Genomic DNA, 17,708 nt, shown 5'->3' with positions numbered 1-17,708 from the left:
GGAATCTTTGATAGATATGCTAATCAGTAAAACCTATAATGTTATACCCAATGTTGGGGGGGAAGAAGAGAGACACAGAGACACGGACACAGAGATAGACTCGGCGGGGTGTATTTTGATGCATATGACCTAGACGTGTACACCTAAGGATCCTTAAAATAAATACCAAGGTAAAATCCCTTTTCCCCTTCTAACCGTGTATGACTCTTGATTTTAAGACCAGGAAAAGGCATCAGGGTATGCACAAATCTGTTTATTAGAGAAAATCAACTCAAAGTGTAAAGTCCAGTAAGAAAATAGAAGCTTTCCAACTCCTTCATAAAAAATAGAGAAATTGTGTCCTAGCATTTCCTTTCCCAACTTTCTGTTCTTTCCATTAGATATGTATTTGCCTCACTGTGTTGTGCAGAATTTACTCTTTTTAGAAATATCTAGTTCTGCTTCCTATTGGCTCTTACACGATCATCGTACATCATTTCATGAATTCTCATCTGAAAATCTGTCAGCTGAGTCCTTCAGAGTCCCTAAAGTGATTGAAAACCATCTCTTGAAAGAAGCTAGAAAATCAACATTGATTTCTCTCCATCTTTTAATGCGTCTCCTAGTCTGATTGAAGTTGCCTTCTGGTAGTCATTGGTAAACTGTTGTCAGCTGATACAGTTAATATAAAACTTCTGGGTTTTAGGTCTTGAACTCCTACCTTATTTATGAAAGCTCACCTGGAAGTTGGTTTGGATGCTCCTGGGGTGCCCATCTGACTCACTTCCTCGCTGTTGGTTTCAATAACAAACTGGTTTCCTAATCATCCCTGGTCAATGCATTTTAATTTTTTTTCCTGAGCTCCCTCCTAGAAGGAGCTTCGGGTTTCCTTTTGAGAGGGAATGTGAACAGAGTTGACATTTCAGTCTTCTGTAGTATCTGAATATGGGGCCACATCATACACAGCTCCTCCAAAGACAGTATGAAGATATGCCACAGAAGAAGCTTGCTGACCAGATGTGTACCTTCATAAACACAGCCAGCTCAGCCCAGAGAGACAGCTCTCTGATGTTGATACAGGTCAGAACCTGGGGCTCATTCTCTGTAGTGACCTAAGAGAATTGATAGTAGTAGCACTGACTCAGGAGATCTTTCGATCCTGTATTCCTACCTGGAAAAAGATACGGGCACTTGTGTGACCAAGTCCAATCTTGAGCATTCTTAATACAGGTATATGAGATACACATATAATATCTGTGTACAGAATGAGTCCAGTTACCTGGCCTCAGCTGTGACACTTTCCACTGGTAAGTTCTTAAAATGCGGTTCAAGCTCAGAGTTAAATACATCCGCTGAATCATAGCACAGATCTTTGCACATATATACAACAAATTGTTTATCCAGTGCAGAAAAACAAATGGATGATACTGCTTTATTTTCCAGCAGAGTTCTAAAAATTGCGCCATGAATATGCAATATACCTAACTTTGTTTTCTGTTTGATTAAGGTCTTGGCATTGACAAGAGGACATCTTTACCACAGAGCAATTCTTCTCCATGGGATGATACACTTTTCAATATATCCATGCATGCAGCAATACGACATGGCAAATGGAAGTTACTAACTGGATATCCAGGTAACAAAATAACTCCTTTTTGTACAGTGTATTCTTTCTCCTATCCACCACAAACTCAGTTTAATTTTGTTTCATGTATTTTAATTTCTTTTAGTAATTCTGCTAACTTCTTAGGTTTTTGACCACATGCAAAGATCTAGAATGAGCACTTATAAAACCCAAACTATTTCATTTTCCGAATATTTTGTCTACAAATTACTTTAACTGTAGTGAAAAAGCTGTCATAGAATATCTCAAGTTGGAAGGGACCCATAAGGATCATAGAATTCAAGAAGAAGGTGCATTAAATTATTTGATATGAAATAAAGTTACATGGAATTTTGAATCCCAGTGGTGCAGCTTTTTTTGCATAAATAAGACTCCTATTTAGGTAACCCTGGACTAGAGAAACTCTGGTGCAGGGCTAGAGTTAAGGTGTGCAGCAACAGTCACTGCCCAGGGGTTTGTCAAGAGACTAGTGAATTCATCAGTTACAGCAAAACTCTGTGTCTCCACACTGCTGCTCTGTCTCAGAATTGACCCTTGGTCTGTTCCTGTTTCCATAGGCTGCAGTCATTGGTTCCCTCCACCGTCTTTGTTCAGTGAGTCACAGATTCAATCGTCTGATCCATCAACAAAGAGACTTTGGCTGTTTGATATTATTCATGATCCTGAAGAGAAAAATGATGTGTCTGAAAAGTATCCTCATGTGGTGGAAAAACTACTTGCTCGGCTTCAGTATTATTACAAACGTTCAGTGCCCGTGTTCTACCCTGATGAGGATCCTGACTGTGATCCAGCAGCAACTGGGGCTTGGGGTCCGTGGGCATAGTGCACACAGCTTTGCATCCTGCAAAAAAACCTCTGTAGCAGAGTCTGGTTTATGGACTCAGAGTCCTAGTCAGGTATTTTGTACTTTCTTTATATTGAACTATTGCTAATTGTGAGCTTATTCTTTGAATAATTCAGTATTTCTTATTCTTGATATAGTGGGAATCTTATTTCAGTCTTTTCCCACTCTTCTGTTCTGAAAAATTATATGTGAAATGTTAGTAAAAGTATATATATATTTTAATATTCTTTGTCTGGAATATACTTTTAGTTCAGAAGATAAACATTGGCTCTTTCCTTGAAGGAAATTGAAAGGAACTGAATTCCTTGAAAGGAATCATGGCAGCAGGGACATCCAAAATTAATCAGTCTTGTTGAATATACTGTGTTCTGGTTTCATGTTTGTCCGGAAGACAAATTCTATTGAAAGCTATTACATATCTGTATTGGCATAATAATTTTTGCCTTTAACGTGTACTTCCCTCCAGAAAAGGGATGAGTAAAAAAAGAAAACCTCATAAAAACAACAAAATCTCTATTTCTTTTTCACTCTTAATGTATCAAACTGGAGTAGAGAGCGATGGTCAACTGGAGTGCAGGGCTGTCAGGTAGAGGGATCTTGACAGGTCGAAGATACGGGTGAATAAAGATTTCATGAAGTTCAACAATTGCAGAGTCTTCCACTTGGGGTGGAGTAGCTGCATTCAAGAGTACGTGCTGGCCCATGACCAGAGGGAAAGCATTTTTGTGGGGAAAAAAATCTAGGCATTCTTCTGGACAATAGTTAGGACAAGAGTTGCCATTTTCTCTCTGCGTGAGGAAGACCAACCACATGTTGTTCCATATAAGCAAGAATGTAGCCAGCTCTTAGGGGAAGTCTTAATTCCCCTCTATCAGCACTAGAGCATTTTAAACTTCCCTATACAGGAAAAATATTCACCAGTTGGAGTTAGTTCAGTGGAGAACTATGAATATGATCACGGGGAGAATAAAGGAACTGGTTAGTTCATGGCGGTGAGGAAAAGAGGAGTTGCTATCTTCAGCTACCTAATGTGAGAGTATAGAGAAGAGGAAGCCAGAATCTTCTCAGAGATGCACAAAGATGAAAAGCACACAGGGGACATGTGGAGTTCCAATGCAATATAAAGAAAGGGGAAAAAAATCACACCATGAGTTTAGTTAAATATGGGAAATGTGAGACTCTGGCAACCCTAATCTTGGAGATGTTCAGTCTTTGGCTGGACAAGATTCTGAACAATTCTATTTTTGAAGTGGGATCAGATTTGAAGTTTGCTTGGTTTGGTAGAGGTGGTGAGACCAGTGAACTCCAAAGGCCCCTTTCTGCAGGAATTACTCAACAATTCTGTGATGAACAAAACCTTACTTTTATTACCTGCCTGGTAAGCACCCTTTCTTCTCCTATTTTGTTTCTTTATTACCATAGTGGAGTCTGTTTTCATCCTGAAGTAGGCTCTGAGCCATGATGAAACCAAGCCAAACAACATTTCTCAGTTACTCATCAAATTGATGCAAGATAACCTGCCTGCTCTCTATTAGTGTCTCAAGCCCTGAGTTCTGGTACTGCTTCACAGTGTCCTTGGCTACGTTCTCAGGATGCAGAACTCAATCTGTCATCATCTCCAGAAAGAAGGCATCTAATTGCATTTCCCTGGCTCTGGGACCAACTCATATGAATTGCACTAAAATTTTGTACAACTTCCCAGTTTTCTCTTGGGAGTCTTGTGCTAATTGTTAGCAAACAGATAAATGAAAAGAAAGGCTTGACAAAATTTGTGCATTTTTTTTAAAAAATAGATGAAGCCTGAAAAAAAGATGAAACAAGAAAACTGAAAATGCTTACGCTTTCTGATACAGCTGATTCTCCACTACATTGTCTTAAATCTACTCTTAAATGCTTGTCTTTTCTACCTTTGGTGCTTTTTCTACAAGTAGAAGTGAAGCTAAAGGTCTCCAGAAGCCTGTTCAGCTTTTTATCTTGCTCTCAAAGAGCTTCATGTTTCTCTCACTCCTTTGTCACTTCTGCTCCTTTATGTCAGTATTTTTTTCTATTCTGTTTCATTCACTATCTTCAGCCTTGGAGCCAAGGAAAGAAGAAAAGTGGTTTCAGAGAAAGTAATTATTGTATAATAGACAATATATATATTCTGTGCAGTTTAATTGGGTATATTCCTCCTATTTCAATTTCCTTCTCCATTCATCCATCAGTGGCTGAAAGCTAATCCATGCAGCTGGATATGACCAGGCAAGCTCTTCAGATTGTTCCTCACCTTCTAAATAATCACTCAGAGCCTCAAAGACTAGTTTTCTCTTCGATTGGATTGCACAACCTTTCCACTGGGGCCCTGGGCATAGTGCCCAGCCTTACAATACTTTCTAAGCTGTTGGTATTCACGCAATCATGCATTTCCACATGGGAGAATCATCTGATTGTTACCTGCCTCCAGGTAGTTTGTATTTTCATTGGTAAAATACATCTGCTGTGACAGAAGCTCCTACTATGGTTAGCAACTTTCATATGAGCTAATACATTTAAAATACTAAATTAAAAACATTATATGTTCTGTAGAAGTAGTGTCCAAACTGGCACCTGATCATGTCTCCTTCCATTCCATAAAACACATTTAAGCTTTTCTTTCTGTTGTGTGGCTCTTTACCCAGTTCCTGCTAACACACAGCTCGTACAAATTATGTGCTGTGTGTTGGGACCAGTGCCGTGAGATCCAAGTGGGAGCAGCACACAGGCAGCCCACAGGAAGGGCGCAGGTTATTATGAAGCCACTACTTGTCTGCTGCAGCCGTAGTCCTTCCTACTGATTGTCAGTTCCTTCAGAATCCACTAATTTACGGAAATCATGTAGACCAAACTTTCAAGCTGGAAGGTGTAAATATGACAGCTTGCCCCAAACATCTCTGAAGCATATCTAACATCAGCCAGTCTGCTGAGGTTTTTGTGCTGCCTGGTGAGATACATGGGATGCCTGTACTGTGACAGAGGAGAAAGGATGAGCACTTTCATCAGCAGCTCTGGGAGTATTTTGCTTATAACTTTTAAGTTATGGCTTAGACAACTTGTGAGTTAAAAACCTCATGAATTAAGGAGTGAATTAGTGAATTCCCATGTTAGTCTTATTTGTATGAAAGGGGTTGAGCCTTTGTTGGATGTGCGTGTTTCCTTTCCTAATGAGTTCATAAAATAATTTACAGACTATGTTGTCCTGTAAATTAGAGAGATCCAATCGGACTACGACAATCTTGGCTTCAGAGCACAGCAGCATTTCACCTTTGAGATTTTGAAGATTCTTTCTGATAACTGAGGCTCAGGCTGTTATTTGCTGATCACATCAAGGGAGACAAAGTGTAAACAACAAAACCTTTTTATAAGCTATTGCATCATGTTGATGAACCTTGCATTTTCCTTCAGTAGCACCAGAAAAACCTTTACTGCAGTTCCCTTTTCTAACTGTTGCAATCAATTTATTTTACACAGATACAATGATTTATGTTAGTTATTAATTTATCTGTTTAGTGCAACTGTGAATTCCATATTCTAATTGTAGCATGCAGTTAGTAACATGGTCTAGAGTAGGGGATTCTGAAAGAGTAGGGTGTTAAATTACCTTTTGTGACCTTTAGATTTACTATTTTTGTATGTGTCATAATGATGCATGTTGTCCTTCAAATGTCTTTTGGAGACAAATCATCCAAAGAACAGAAGTTCCATCAGTTCTCATTAATTCAGAATGTGTTTGTTTAGTTTATTTGTGCAATCAAGTGCAAATGGAGATATTGACAGCCATTCCCCAGTATGTAAGGCAAGAAGATCCAAGGAATTTATGTTACTCTCTTTTTTGGTAGTGCACGTTTATTTAGTGCCCTGTGTACACATACAGTCATGTAGGATTAGAAGGCTAACTGTTCTTAGTCAGTATCCCATGTAACATTGTAGTTTAGAGTAGGCATTACAAGATCGTGGTTGCCACCATAACAAGGGACCGGACTTGGAGGTGGGGGAAATTTCTGCCCTACATTCCTGTGTGTCCTTCAGCTTTCAGCACTTATATTACATGAGGAAAGATGTTGCCTTACCCACAGAAGTGGAAACTTCTGTTAATGATATTTTTAACTGGCTTTTTTATGCTGATACCTAGTTTAATGGAAAAGAGAAAAACATCACCTAAGTTGTAAAAGCTCAAGTAATTAATGACATTGACTCCCATCAGTGTCAGCTCCTTGGCTAAAGTTAGAAAATATTTTAAAATGTGTAATTTTAATTTCAGAGGTAAGCAGGGCTTTTATGTCTTCTCTTTTCTCTATGTCCTGCAAGCTGCATTTTAATGTCTTGCTGATATTCTAATTTATGTAATTCATTTACTAGGAAGAGACTGTGACGTATCATTGTCTCACACGGGTGTTTAATTCACCCTCTGTTACCTCTTGTTGTATTTTAAAATCCAAAGATTCGTTATTTTCTCAGCTACAGTAGACAAAATAATTTATTTTATTTTTTATTTTCTAATTATTTTCCATGGGTGGTCCTTCATAAACCATTTTAATTGAACTGGGTTAGGGAAAAAACATCTGGCTGACACGTTTAGATTGGCATCTGCAAAGAGTTGTAAGCTGTTCAGTTGCTTCGAATTGGGAAATAGAGAATTCTTTGTATGTTTTGTGGTTACTTGAGTAACATTCAAAAATGCAAGTATTTTGAACTCTAAATAAAACTTCATTTCATCCCTTTCCAATTTAAGATTCATTCTTAATCTAGCAAACATCTGAGCATTATGAATTCAAAAGTCCTAATCTTTATGTATTAGAAATTATTTAAGCTTCAGAAAAGTAACCAAGTTTAGGAGGAATGCTGACACTGGCTACTCGTTTTGCATTGCTTACTTGTAAAAAAGATGTACACAGTCAAGGAAGGGATGATTTTATAAGCAAAACGGAAGATCTGAATCTTTTCTTGAGTCAAAGGCCCTATATTCAGCCTGAAAATAATTTGTCCAATTTTTCTAAGGTTGATAAATAGGTCATGGATAAACATCTGAGTTTAATCCTCTTTGGAATATCTGAACAGAAGAACCCAGAGTTTAAACACTTGTGGTCTGTGTGGATTTGAAGCTCCACTACCAGTCCCTGTTGGCCTCTGTGAATTTGCCTCTCATCTTACTTTCTGACAAAGTGGTTTAATGGTAGTAAGACTACTAGCAGTATTCCCAAAGGTGTTGCATGCTTTCTTAACAAACAGTAAATGAGCATGAGGTTAGAGGGAATCCTGTTAAACCTATGGCACCCTGTTGCAGACTTACCGAAGGGTCCTGATGGGGGGAGAAATGGTGACAGAGCCACTGATAGGGCTCCTATCCATGTGTGATGGAGTTTGGCACACTGGGACGTGCAGTCCATATGTGTAGCCATGTTTGTCATCCTAGGGCCAGGGACACCCAAATGACAGAGGCAACTGAATCACAAAACACGTAAGTCAAAGTCAAAATGAAAGATTACTTGACAAATAAAAAATATACAATGTCAAGCATTACCAGGGGATCCAGAATCTAGGCATAGGTTAGGGCTGTCCTGAATGTAGGAACAGCAAACCATTTCCAAGATGTAGCAGTTATTAAGGGAGAATTTGTTTTCCTACCTACATGCTCCTTTGGCAGCCCACCGCAGGCCCCACTCGAGCTGGACCCCGAGGCTGTGTGTCTCTCATAACATTGACCTTAGCTCTGGCATGATGGAGGGGTCAGAGGACCATTTCTCCAGCTCATTGGCAGTCCCTTTGGAGCCCCACCCTAAGTAGACCCATAGGTTTCATGTCTGTCTAACTATAAATAAGCTGAGATTCTGAGATTTGTAATGTGGAACTAGCGCTTTTGCTAAGAGAAGAGGGAAAAAACCTGCCAATTTTAAGTTTGAGGAGGTTAAGCAATTTTTTTGCCAGCAGGTTTCCAGCTGAATGTTTTAACTCTTTCCGCTTACTGTCTTTATCAGCTGCAGGCAGTGGACTCAATCTTGTTTCAAGCTGGTTTATTATGTGGGAGGATCCTGGTTGAATATACAGTGTAAAGAATTCCCTGGGGTCCCAAGCTGCTGCTTCTGAATCCAGTGCTCTCCCGTCTTCTTCCAGTGCCTTACAATTCATGTATGAGCTCATCTACATCGAGCAGAACTGCTGCAAGGAACAGTAAAAACTTACTTTGGCACAGAGCAGTCAGAATGAGTCAGCCATGCAACCATGGACGGGATCAGTGACGGCCCTTGTGATAATTGCATACTGTGGTTAGCAGAGGCAGAGGATGATGCAGTACTTCTTGTTGTGTTAGTGTTCCCTCCTGAGAGTGTTGTTTTTGTGGGGTGGAGTGCAGAGATACTGGAAAGTTTGGCGATATACCTGCTGGCAAGTTTCAAAAAAGTGACTACTGGCTGCCATCATCAAAGAAGTTACCGGATGTTGATCCCCTAATCCTGGCTAAACTCAATAGCAATAAAGGCAGTTATATTTTGTCTGCAGGACTATAGTTAGAAAAAAAGTATAGTCAGAATAGCTAGATTTGGATCTAAGGAACGCAGTGTTTATTTGGACGAATCTTCAAAAGCCACAACAAGGTACTGCACCAAAGCCACAGTTCTGGGCTGCCAGATTTTGGCATTCAGGACAGTGATAAAAATAAAAGATCCCTGTCTTTCTTTTCTGTTATGCTTTCTTGCTATTTCTTCAAGCAAACAAGGAGTCAGAACACAGTGAATACACGTACAAACAAAGTAAGCTGTGTTTGGTATTCAGCAATGCTTATTGAGTAATTTTGGGCATAGAGCCCGTGGTAATGAATGGAAAACTTTGATCAGGACATCTGTGGCCTGCCCAAATCATTTCATGGGACCTGCAAATCTGCCAGAAACATCACTCCATGGCCCTATTAACCAGGGATGTTGAAGTCTTTCTTGATTGTGTACATTCTCCAAGCACACTCATGAAGTAGGAGTCATTGATTTTTATTGGATAGAAAACTCAGAAATGGCTTATTCAAGGACATCTGAGCCCTTAAGTTTACCCTTCAACATTTATCCTGCTTCACTGGGAAAAAACTTTAATGAGTCTGTCTGGATGATGAAAAGATGAATGTTGAGAGCATTGAGTCAGAGGGTGGACTTAACTTCTAGCAAACATACTCTCAGTTCCAGCTTAACTGTACTTAACTCCCAGTAACAAATAGTTTGGGGTCTTTTTTATCTATAGATTATAGTCAGGGCAATTCTGTGATTCCAAACTGTTTTCTTGATATTGCTCATCAGTGTGCAGTTTTCCAGGAGAACAGTCAATTCCGGGAGAGGATCATAATTTCTTCCCGTCTTCCCTTGTGTATGTGGTAAGAGGAGCCTTTTTTAAAAGGCTGTGAACATTGTAACTGCCAGCCCAAGAGCAAGCACTGCTGCCCTGTAGGTGGCCCCTATAGATGTACTGAATTTTTACTTTAATTTTTGTCCCTTTTGCTTTGTTTTGAAATACTCTGTTTTACAAGTTGTACTTGATGGATAAAGCACTGTCTGAAATAATCCCAAAGTGGCTATTAGTCTGGTCTAGTCATACCCTGCAGCCCCAGCAGTGACATGTTGTAGAAACAAAGTCATTCTCCTGCCTTTTCAGTTCTGTTTTGACTTTACTCTATAATGAAGAGAGTATGGTCATGGTATATTAAACAACTGGATAAGAGCAGCATATACATTAACATTAATCTGCTTCTAACTAAAGCTCCAAAACTAATATAGTGGAGAAGCCTGGCTAGGAATTTACTGACAGTTTTCTTTTGCCATAAATTCAGCATTAGAAAAAAAATCCTGAACAGCTGAAATGGCGTAGCCTTTGGCTGAGTAAAAAATAGACATTTTTATAATATCAAAGGAGACTTAGGAAAATACCCCATCTGGATTTTGAAAAACATAGGAGGGAACGGAGTAGAACAATTGCATTTCTGTTTATATTTGCCATAGAAAGTAGCCCACTGTGAAGAAACATTTAGGAATGTGAATGATTGAGAGATTGTCTCTTAGAGGCAGCAGGTATAAGATGTCTGAAATTCCTTTGAGTTATAATTGCTTGTTAACAACAGGATTTTTTGGTAATTATATCTGCCCACAGTACACAAGAATTTAATGTACACTGCTTTATGTGGAGAAGTTTTTAGAATTCACCTTTTTCTGTATTTACTTTGTGATAAAGAAAAAGCCATGGTATATGGAAAAGAAATTTTAAAAGGAATTTTTAAAAATTATTGTTCCAAAAACATAAAATGGAGTTTCTATGCAAATGTTTATGCTGTTCATAGCATTAAATGCAATTGCAAGAATCCATCTTCCTGGCTATAAAAATTGAGTGTAGTGTTAAGAGGCAAGTTACTCACAAATACCATTAGGATTTTTGTACTATGCAGTGAATGATGCAGTTTATATTTAACTTGTGACTAAACATGTATTATATGTGTGGAACTAATCCAAACCCCAAATCTAAACAAAGCAAGCTCCTACATTGTGTAGGTTTGTTGTACTTCTAAGTTTTGTATTTTGGGTCTTTGATTCTAAATACCAATATTGAAGTACTTAGTATCTATTTTTTCAGAAGCTGTGAGGATGCTGAGACCCTGCTATCTCAACACTGTTTAACAACAATTCTTTTCAGAGGCTATAGCAGTGTAAGCGTCATAAGCTGCAAGCAAAAGCTGAAACAGTCAACTATCCATCAACTATCTGACAACAGTCACTATCCATCCTTTTACTTAATGATGTTTAATGACATTTGATTGATGACATGTTCAAATGAAGTAATGGCCTCTTTTTGAATGGAAATGCTGGTTTTATCTATAGTTTATTTCCATTGTGCTTTTCATAAATGCACTGCTGATGCATGAGAATGCAAGAAAAGATTTAGGAACACTTGGTATAATCCTAAATTTTTCCAGGTAATAAATGACTATAATGCACTGATAATCATCAAAATTCTAGATGTAGCAGAGATCTGCCACTGCTTGGGTCCATAACTCTTAGCCCCAAATGCACACACAACTGCAGTGCCCTTGGAGCATTGTTTCCTTCCACTCCTGTCTTAGGAGCTGATTACTGCATAGATCTCTCTGTATTGTCAAAGCGAAAGCAGAATAATTCCACGCAAGGCTATAGCTTCAAGTGAATGCAGTGCTCATGAAAGATCTTTGCCCATGAGCTGCAGTCAGAAGATTCTGAATTAATTCATGATTAATTAATGTGTCTTAGTTGCCCATATGAAAAGATGGAGAGGACAGGGTATTGTGAGAAATACAGATAGGGCTGTGCTTGGAAAAGCTTTGTTTGAGGTGTTGGTCACTCAGCCCCCAAGTGCAGTCATGGTTCCAGTTTGTTTTATGAGCTGGCCCAGTCAAGCTGTAGAGCAGAATTAAATTTATCGTATTTATCATAGAAACCAAAATCATTGTTTTAGTTCAGGGAAAACTCATTTATTATTTTTCACTGATTAAGTTGTATTTGTAGTGGAATCATCGCTTATTTTGAACAGTAATCTGAAAATATGATAAAATGACAACTGTTACTCTATATCACTGCTGGAAGAGGAGAAAGTTACTCTCTCAGCTAATAACTCTCAGTTTTTAAATCTATGCATATTGCAAACATTCTATTCTTATTTAATGTTGTTTTAGTTAAACATTGTGTGTTTATCTTTAAAATAAATGTTATCTAGATATGACTCCAGAGAAAGTTACCAAACATACATTTATGAATCAAATTTCAGTCTCTAAACAGACCTGCTAAACAGACCTTAGGAGCTATCATTAATAAAATTTACTGCATTGAAGATGTTATGATCTCCATTTTCTCATCCTTCTGCTTGAAGACCTAGAAATGAAAGTATTTTTAAGAAAGAATAAATTATAGCTATAAACCCTAGAAAGAAATATGCTTAAGATAGAATTTTCTTTTGGTAGACCCATAATAAAGCCCATAGGGACAGAGAGTCCAGTAAATCTGGTAGATTTCTACATTTTTTAAGTAGGTCCATATTTAACTTTACATTACTGCTTAGAAATAAAGTTCCAAAAAGCTGTACCAGTGGCTACTGTTCTTTCCCTTAGGGTCTGAACAAGGAAATCCAATGTTTTCTGGTCAGCAGTAGGAATTCCACTTTGTAATCTGACACTCTTCATTCCTCTCCTCTCAAAGGCAGTAAACCAAAAAATTAAAGGCAGAACAGATTTTCAAATCGTGTAGCATTTGTAAATCCTCACGCACGTTTAATGATTTGTTGGCATGTACAAACGGAAAGCTTCATGACCTGGCCTTTCTCTTGTCAGTTCCTGCTCTCATCACATTGTCTAGTTATGCACGTTTCACTGAGAATTCATGTTTTTGCATTTCTCTGATTTCAGCCCTATTGTTCCAAACTCATGAAAATAAAAAGTCATAGAAGAGCCAAGACCTTGTATTAGGAGGCTGATACAGCTCGACTGTAGCCAACAGAGCTATGCTAATTCATGCCAATAGGTATGCAGTGATTAGAAGGATGTTAGTCCCTTTTTTTCTATTTTTTAATGTCTGGTCTCTAGCAAGCATGTGGTGGTGGCCTGCTTCTGCATATGTATGCAGTGGTAACAATTGGATCTTTTCATGCTCTGAGTAACTCAACTCTAGTCAGTCTGTAATTTCTTTCTGACAGACTCGTTATTTCTCTGCCGATGGTATGGTTATGGTTAAGGGCAGCTGTACAATTTAAAAACACAATTTTTCTGTAAGCACAGTATGTCTGTTCAAGCACACTTCTGTCCTAACAGCGCAGGAGCCTGCTGATCCAATGACCATGGCTGCACCAGTTGCAGAATATGGTTGTAAGACACTTGATAGAACAAACATTTTGACACACAGCTTTACTTGTTGCTATCATCTCTGTTTATTTGTCTTTGTGTGATGGATATGTATTTTTTACAATAGTAATTGCAAAGTCTCTGGACTCTGGACTAGGAAAATTATCTAGTTGCTTTGGCTGCTTGTTCTCATTAAGGATTTGTTCAAGTTCATGCTGGTGTCAGAGTGCCCTCTGACTTCATTGGAAGACCTCAGTGCTATTTGAAAAAAATCAGATTATTTGCAAGCATGATACGAACTGCAAACTCAGTTGGAACTGTGTAAACTTCTGTAAGATTTGTCTGCAGTAGGAACAAGTGTAGTAAGGAGAGCAGTTAGGAAATCTCTGGTTGCTCTTCTCTGTGCTTTCAATATATGTGCTGTGCTTTGTCCGCATGTATTGAACTTCCTTAGTCACTTCTGTGACTAATCTGTAAGAGATGCTTTTGAAGAGATACATACATATTTTTGGAACATTTCTTAAAACTATGATATTTGCTGGACTTTCAGAAGAAATTTTGAGAAGTTCATTCCTGCAGCTGGTGCAAATTTCTGGGTAAATAATAGCAAGGTTTTGGTGAATTCTACACTTTGAGTTTGAGTACATCCCTATAGCTGACACCTCTGGTATATGACTTTTAGCTTGGATCCATACCCAAACAGTAACAGAAATTATTAATGTAAATTAGAAAAATAAAAACCTGTACATTTCTGTATGTTTACTGTAAGGATGTTGCAACAGTAAATTCCAGAACAGTGATATTTTTCATTGTCACTCTTAGTGAATTGTGTACATCTGAAGTTTATACATTGCCTACAAAGTGGAGAGGGATTTAGAAGAGAATGCATTTACTACATTTACTGCACCCTGTTCTTCATAGATCCAACACCTCAGAATTTCTGCACACCCTCTTGAAATTAGCTGCTGGGAGGAAGGAACACTAGCAACACTGTTAAGGAAGTGCAGTCTCAGGCTCTGCACTCCCTTAATTAGAAGCCTGAGACTCATGGTTAATGGTGATTAATGTTCCGTTATATTTTGCTAGTTTCTTCCTTGTGGGAAGACATCACATAAAGCTGAAGTACTTTCAAATAAATGTTGATATTAATTAATTTCTTTTTAAAAGAAAAGTTATTTCTAAATCTGTTTCTGACAAATCAAGAATAAAACTCGTCAGACAGAGAGTGTATCATTTAACTAAACCTGACAAACATAACTGCACCTAACTGTTGTAGCTGCTTCTTTTTCCCACACTGTTGTTTTATTTTTTTAAACTTCAAAGTCTCCAAATTCCTCCTGATTGATGCACTGATATTTTAACAATGTCTTTGTTGTGTACTGCAATCAGACAAGTGCTAATACCCTTGAGGAATCTGGCAGGACTGTGGGAATCTTGCAGCCATAATTGCATCTCTATCGTAAATGTGATGATATTGGCAACTTCAGATGAGTTGACAGAATGTGCTGTTGTTGAGGGTGATACCAACTTTCCCCATTGACTTACGAGTGTAAAGGTCATTCATTTATGCATTCTTTGCTGTCTCTGGTATGGAGTCTTTTAGTGCAGCTCTGGAAGATGTTAGAGACATAAATGCCTGCTGTATTTAAACAAAGAAAGACTGTAATCAGGGGAAAAGAGAACAGGAAATCCTAATTACATAGTCAACATAAAATTACTAGCATGGTGAATCATAATCAGTGACATTGAATTTTAATGTTATTGTTAAAATTAAAGTTTATTAGTTTGAAAATTATGAGAAAAATAAAACGATATAAAGATACTGAATATACTTCAACTTGCTGTACAACCATGTTACCCCAAGCCTTGGATTTACATATTCAGTTATTTAGAAGTTATTCTAGTTGAACACTTTAATATGTTTGTTTTTCTTTAGCAGGTTCTAAATGCAGAATAATTCCACTGAAAACTAATTTTTGGGGCGAAGGACATTGCAGAGGATTCACACATGCCTAAATATGTAACCTCCTTGTATTTATTCAGTTTTTGGATCTGTGCTTCAAGCCATGGTTATCACTTGTCCAAATTCCGGTACAGACCATCCACTTCTCTGGTAATAAATATGGTTTCCCCAAATATAGGGAAAAGAACCACTTGATTTTATTCATGTGAGTTACTCCGCATTTCTTCTTTCTCTGTATTTACATGAGAAAAAGTAAAATACCTGTCATTTAAATGATCTAATAGACTTGCAAAATATTTATTCACTGGATTTTACTTTTTATGACCAGACTATGAAGAATAAAATAGTGTTTCCTCTTTGGTTGTTTTCTAAAGAGAGAGTGATTCACTTATTATGTTTAGAATAGCACTAATGGAGGTTCAGGGCCACTATCATTCTTTAATTAATGTGACAGATGAGAGATAAAAAGGTGCTCCTTATTTGTTTTAACTGCATGTACTCTGGGCTTCCTGAAGACCACTTGGCCTACAATCACTTTAAGAAATACTATGATTTGGCTCTGAGTCAGATGTGTTGATTGAAATCAGATAGCCAAACCCACAAGAATCTTGTTAGAAATAGTGACTGTTCCAAAAAAGTGAATCTAGAAGACTGGCATACACACAGTAAGTAGAGGACACACATAAAAGCTCTGCATATATCCTTAACTTCAGGTTTTATTAATTTTGCTGCTGTTACATCACTGGGAAAACATGAGCAGTTTGCCATACAAGGCTGGGGTTTTTTGTTTGCTGTTTCAAGGCCAGAGTATATATTCTGCATATTAACAGTGACTTCAATCCTAATTTTCAGTGTCAGAACTTGGTCAGAAAGTGCTTAATGGGACTATTTCTTAATGACCTTGAACCTTTCCTTTCTTCCTGCAGCACTAGAAATGACTGTGTACTGTGTCCTGGACATGCTGTGAATTCCCCAACAGAACATGGTGCATCACTCCTTCGAAACAAAGAGGTGTAATTCTTAGTTTACTAAATATACTTAACAATTTTCCTCTTTAGGATTTTCTCCAAGTGCTCCAATTGCTGCAACAATTCATAACCAAATGGGACTCCCAGGGAAGATCATCAACTGAATTAGTTTTGATGTTGAGATATGACTTGTGGTTACTTGTTATTCAGTGACTTTGCAAATGTACCCACCAGTTTCTTGTGTAACCGTCCCTTGACTACCACATAAAGGCTAGAAAAAAAAATGTGAAGAGAAGTACTAGTTGAAATCTGTGATTTAATTAAAATGTACTCACCTACCAAAACCCCATGTTTTAAAGGTTTCTGTGGGATAGTTACCCAGCCTTATTTCTGCATGGTGGCCACCACAGTATTATTTTGTGAGCTAGTGTTGATGTAATGTATAATTATTGAATTTGGCTATCATACCAAGTTCTAATGTGTAGGTAATAGCTAAGTAAGATCTTATACACTGAAATAGCAATTTCTTTTATTTTGGCTTTGGAAGTTTGAATTTCTTTATTCACTACACCTCTTTACAGATATTTTGGTAGTGCAGGAAAAGCATGCAGTAATAACTATGCAATACTCTTGGTCAATATGTGCCTTATTTTTCTCCACAATTAGCTTCTTCCTTTCTCCTTCCTCTTAAGTAGCCCTATAACTATCATCATTAACAATGTTTACTTTTAATCAGTTGTGGTATTATAATTCTCAGTTCTTATTTATTTTTCCTTATTATTTACAATCATTGCAATGTCCTTGCAATATCAGTATCATTTGCATCTAAATGCAAATAGTTTGTTTCCAAGCTATTGTTTTGATTCCATCTTATCTGTTCAAATAAGGAAAGCATGTATTCCTTGGACTAATCACAGTAGTGTTTCATTAATGTTATCTCCAACTAATTATTTTGTGTTATAATATAGATCATTCATCACTTCTTAAACAGCTAATTTAATTGTTTCAGAGATGAAAAACATAAAAATGCAATTCAAAGTTTCCTACTTACACACAACATTGTTAAAGATGAACTGTAACTTAGTGTGTGAGAGAATGTCTGAGAAATAAAAGGCTGTTGTTGTGCTTTTAAGTGTGTGATCCAAGGCATCTGTCTTTAACAAGGATAGATGTTGTGGAAACAAGTTTTATGCTGTAGTCAGAACTGACCATTGGCAGGGAGTAAGATTATTTATTTTGCAGAGAGACAAGGTAATTGACTTATCAGAAGACAGGGTTATCACTGAACACACACAAACCAATGGCATAGAAGAGAAATTACATACTTTATAGGGAGATGGTGAAGTATTTGCAGTGTAGATAACTGTAACGGCTGTGAGAAAGAAAGATCATTTTCCATGAGAGCCATCAAACCATTTAAAGACAGGGATTCAAATTCTGAGTTTTTATGATGGGATCAATAGAATCCTGAGTTAAAGATCCCAGCA

At 37.6% G+C, this 17,708-nt stretch overlaps 1 protein-coding gene across 1 annotated transcript in view; it reads left to right on the top strand.

Moving 5' to 3' along the window:
• The window catches only part of ARSB (arylsulfatase B), an 83,466-nt gene extending 66,113 nt beyond the window's left edge, over positions 1 to 17,353 (top strand). Inside the window, exons 6-7 of the mRNA XM_017743715.1 lie at positions 1,487 to 1,615; positions 2,161 to 17,353. Of these exons, the coding sequence (XP_017599204.1) occupies positions 1,487 to 1,615; positions 2,161 to 2,426 (395 nt within the window). The 3' untranslated portion in view covers positions 2,427 to 17,353. The remainder of the gene's footprint in view (positions 1 to 1,486; positions 1,616 to 2,160) is intronic.
• Positions 17,354 to 17,708: the final 355 nt, after the last annotated feature.

Source organism: Corvus brachyrhynchos, unplaced genomic scaffold (assembly GCF_000691975.1).
Source record: "Corvus brachyrhynchos isolate BGI_N302 unplaced genomic scaffold, ASM69197v1 scaffold8, whole genome shotgun sequence".
Classification (NCBI taxonomy): Eukaryota; Metazoa; Chordata; class Aves; order Passeriformes; family Corvidae; genus Corvus; species Corvus brachyrhynchos.
The sequence above is the reverse complement of the archived record's forward strand: the minus strand, read 5'-3'. Positions and strand labels throughout refer to the sequence as shown.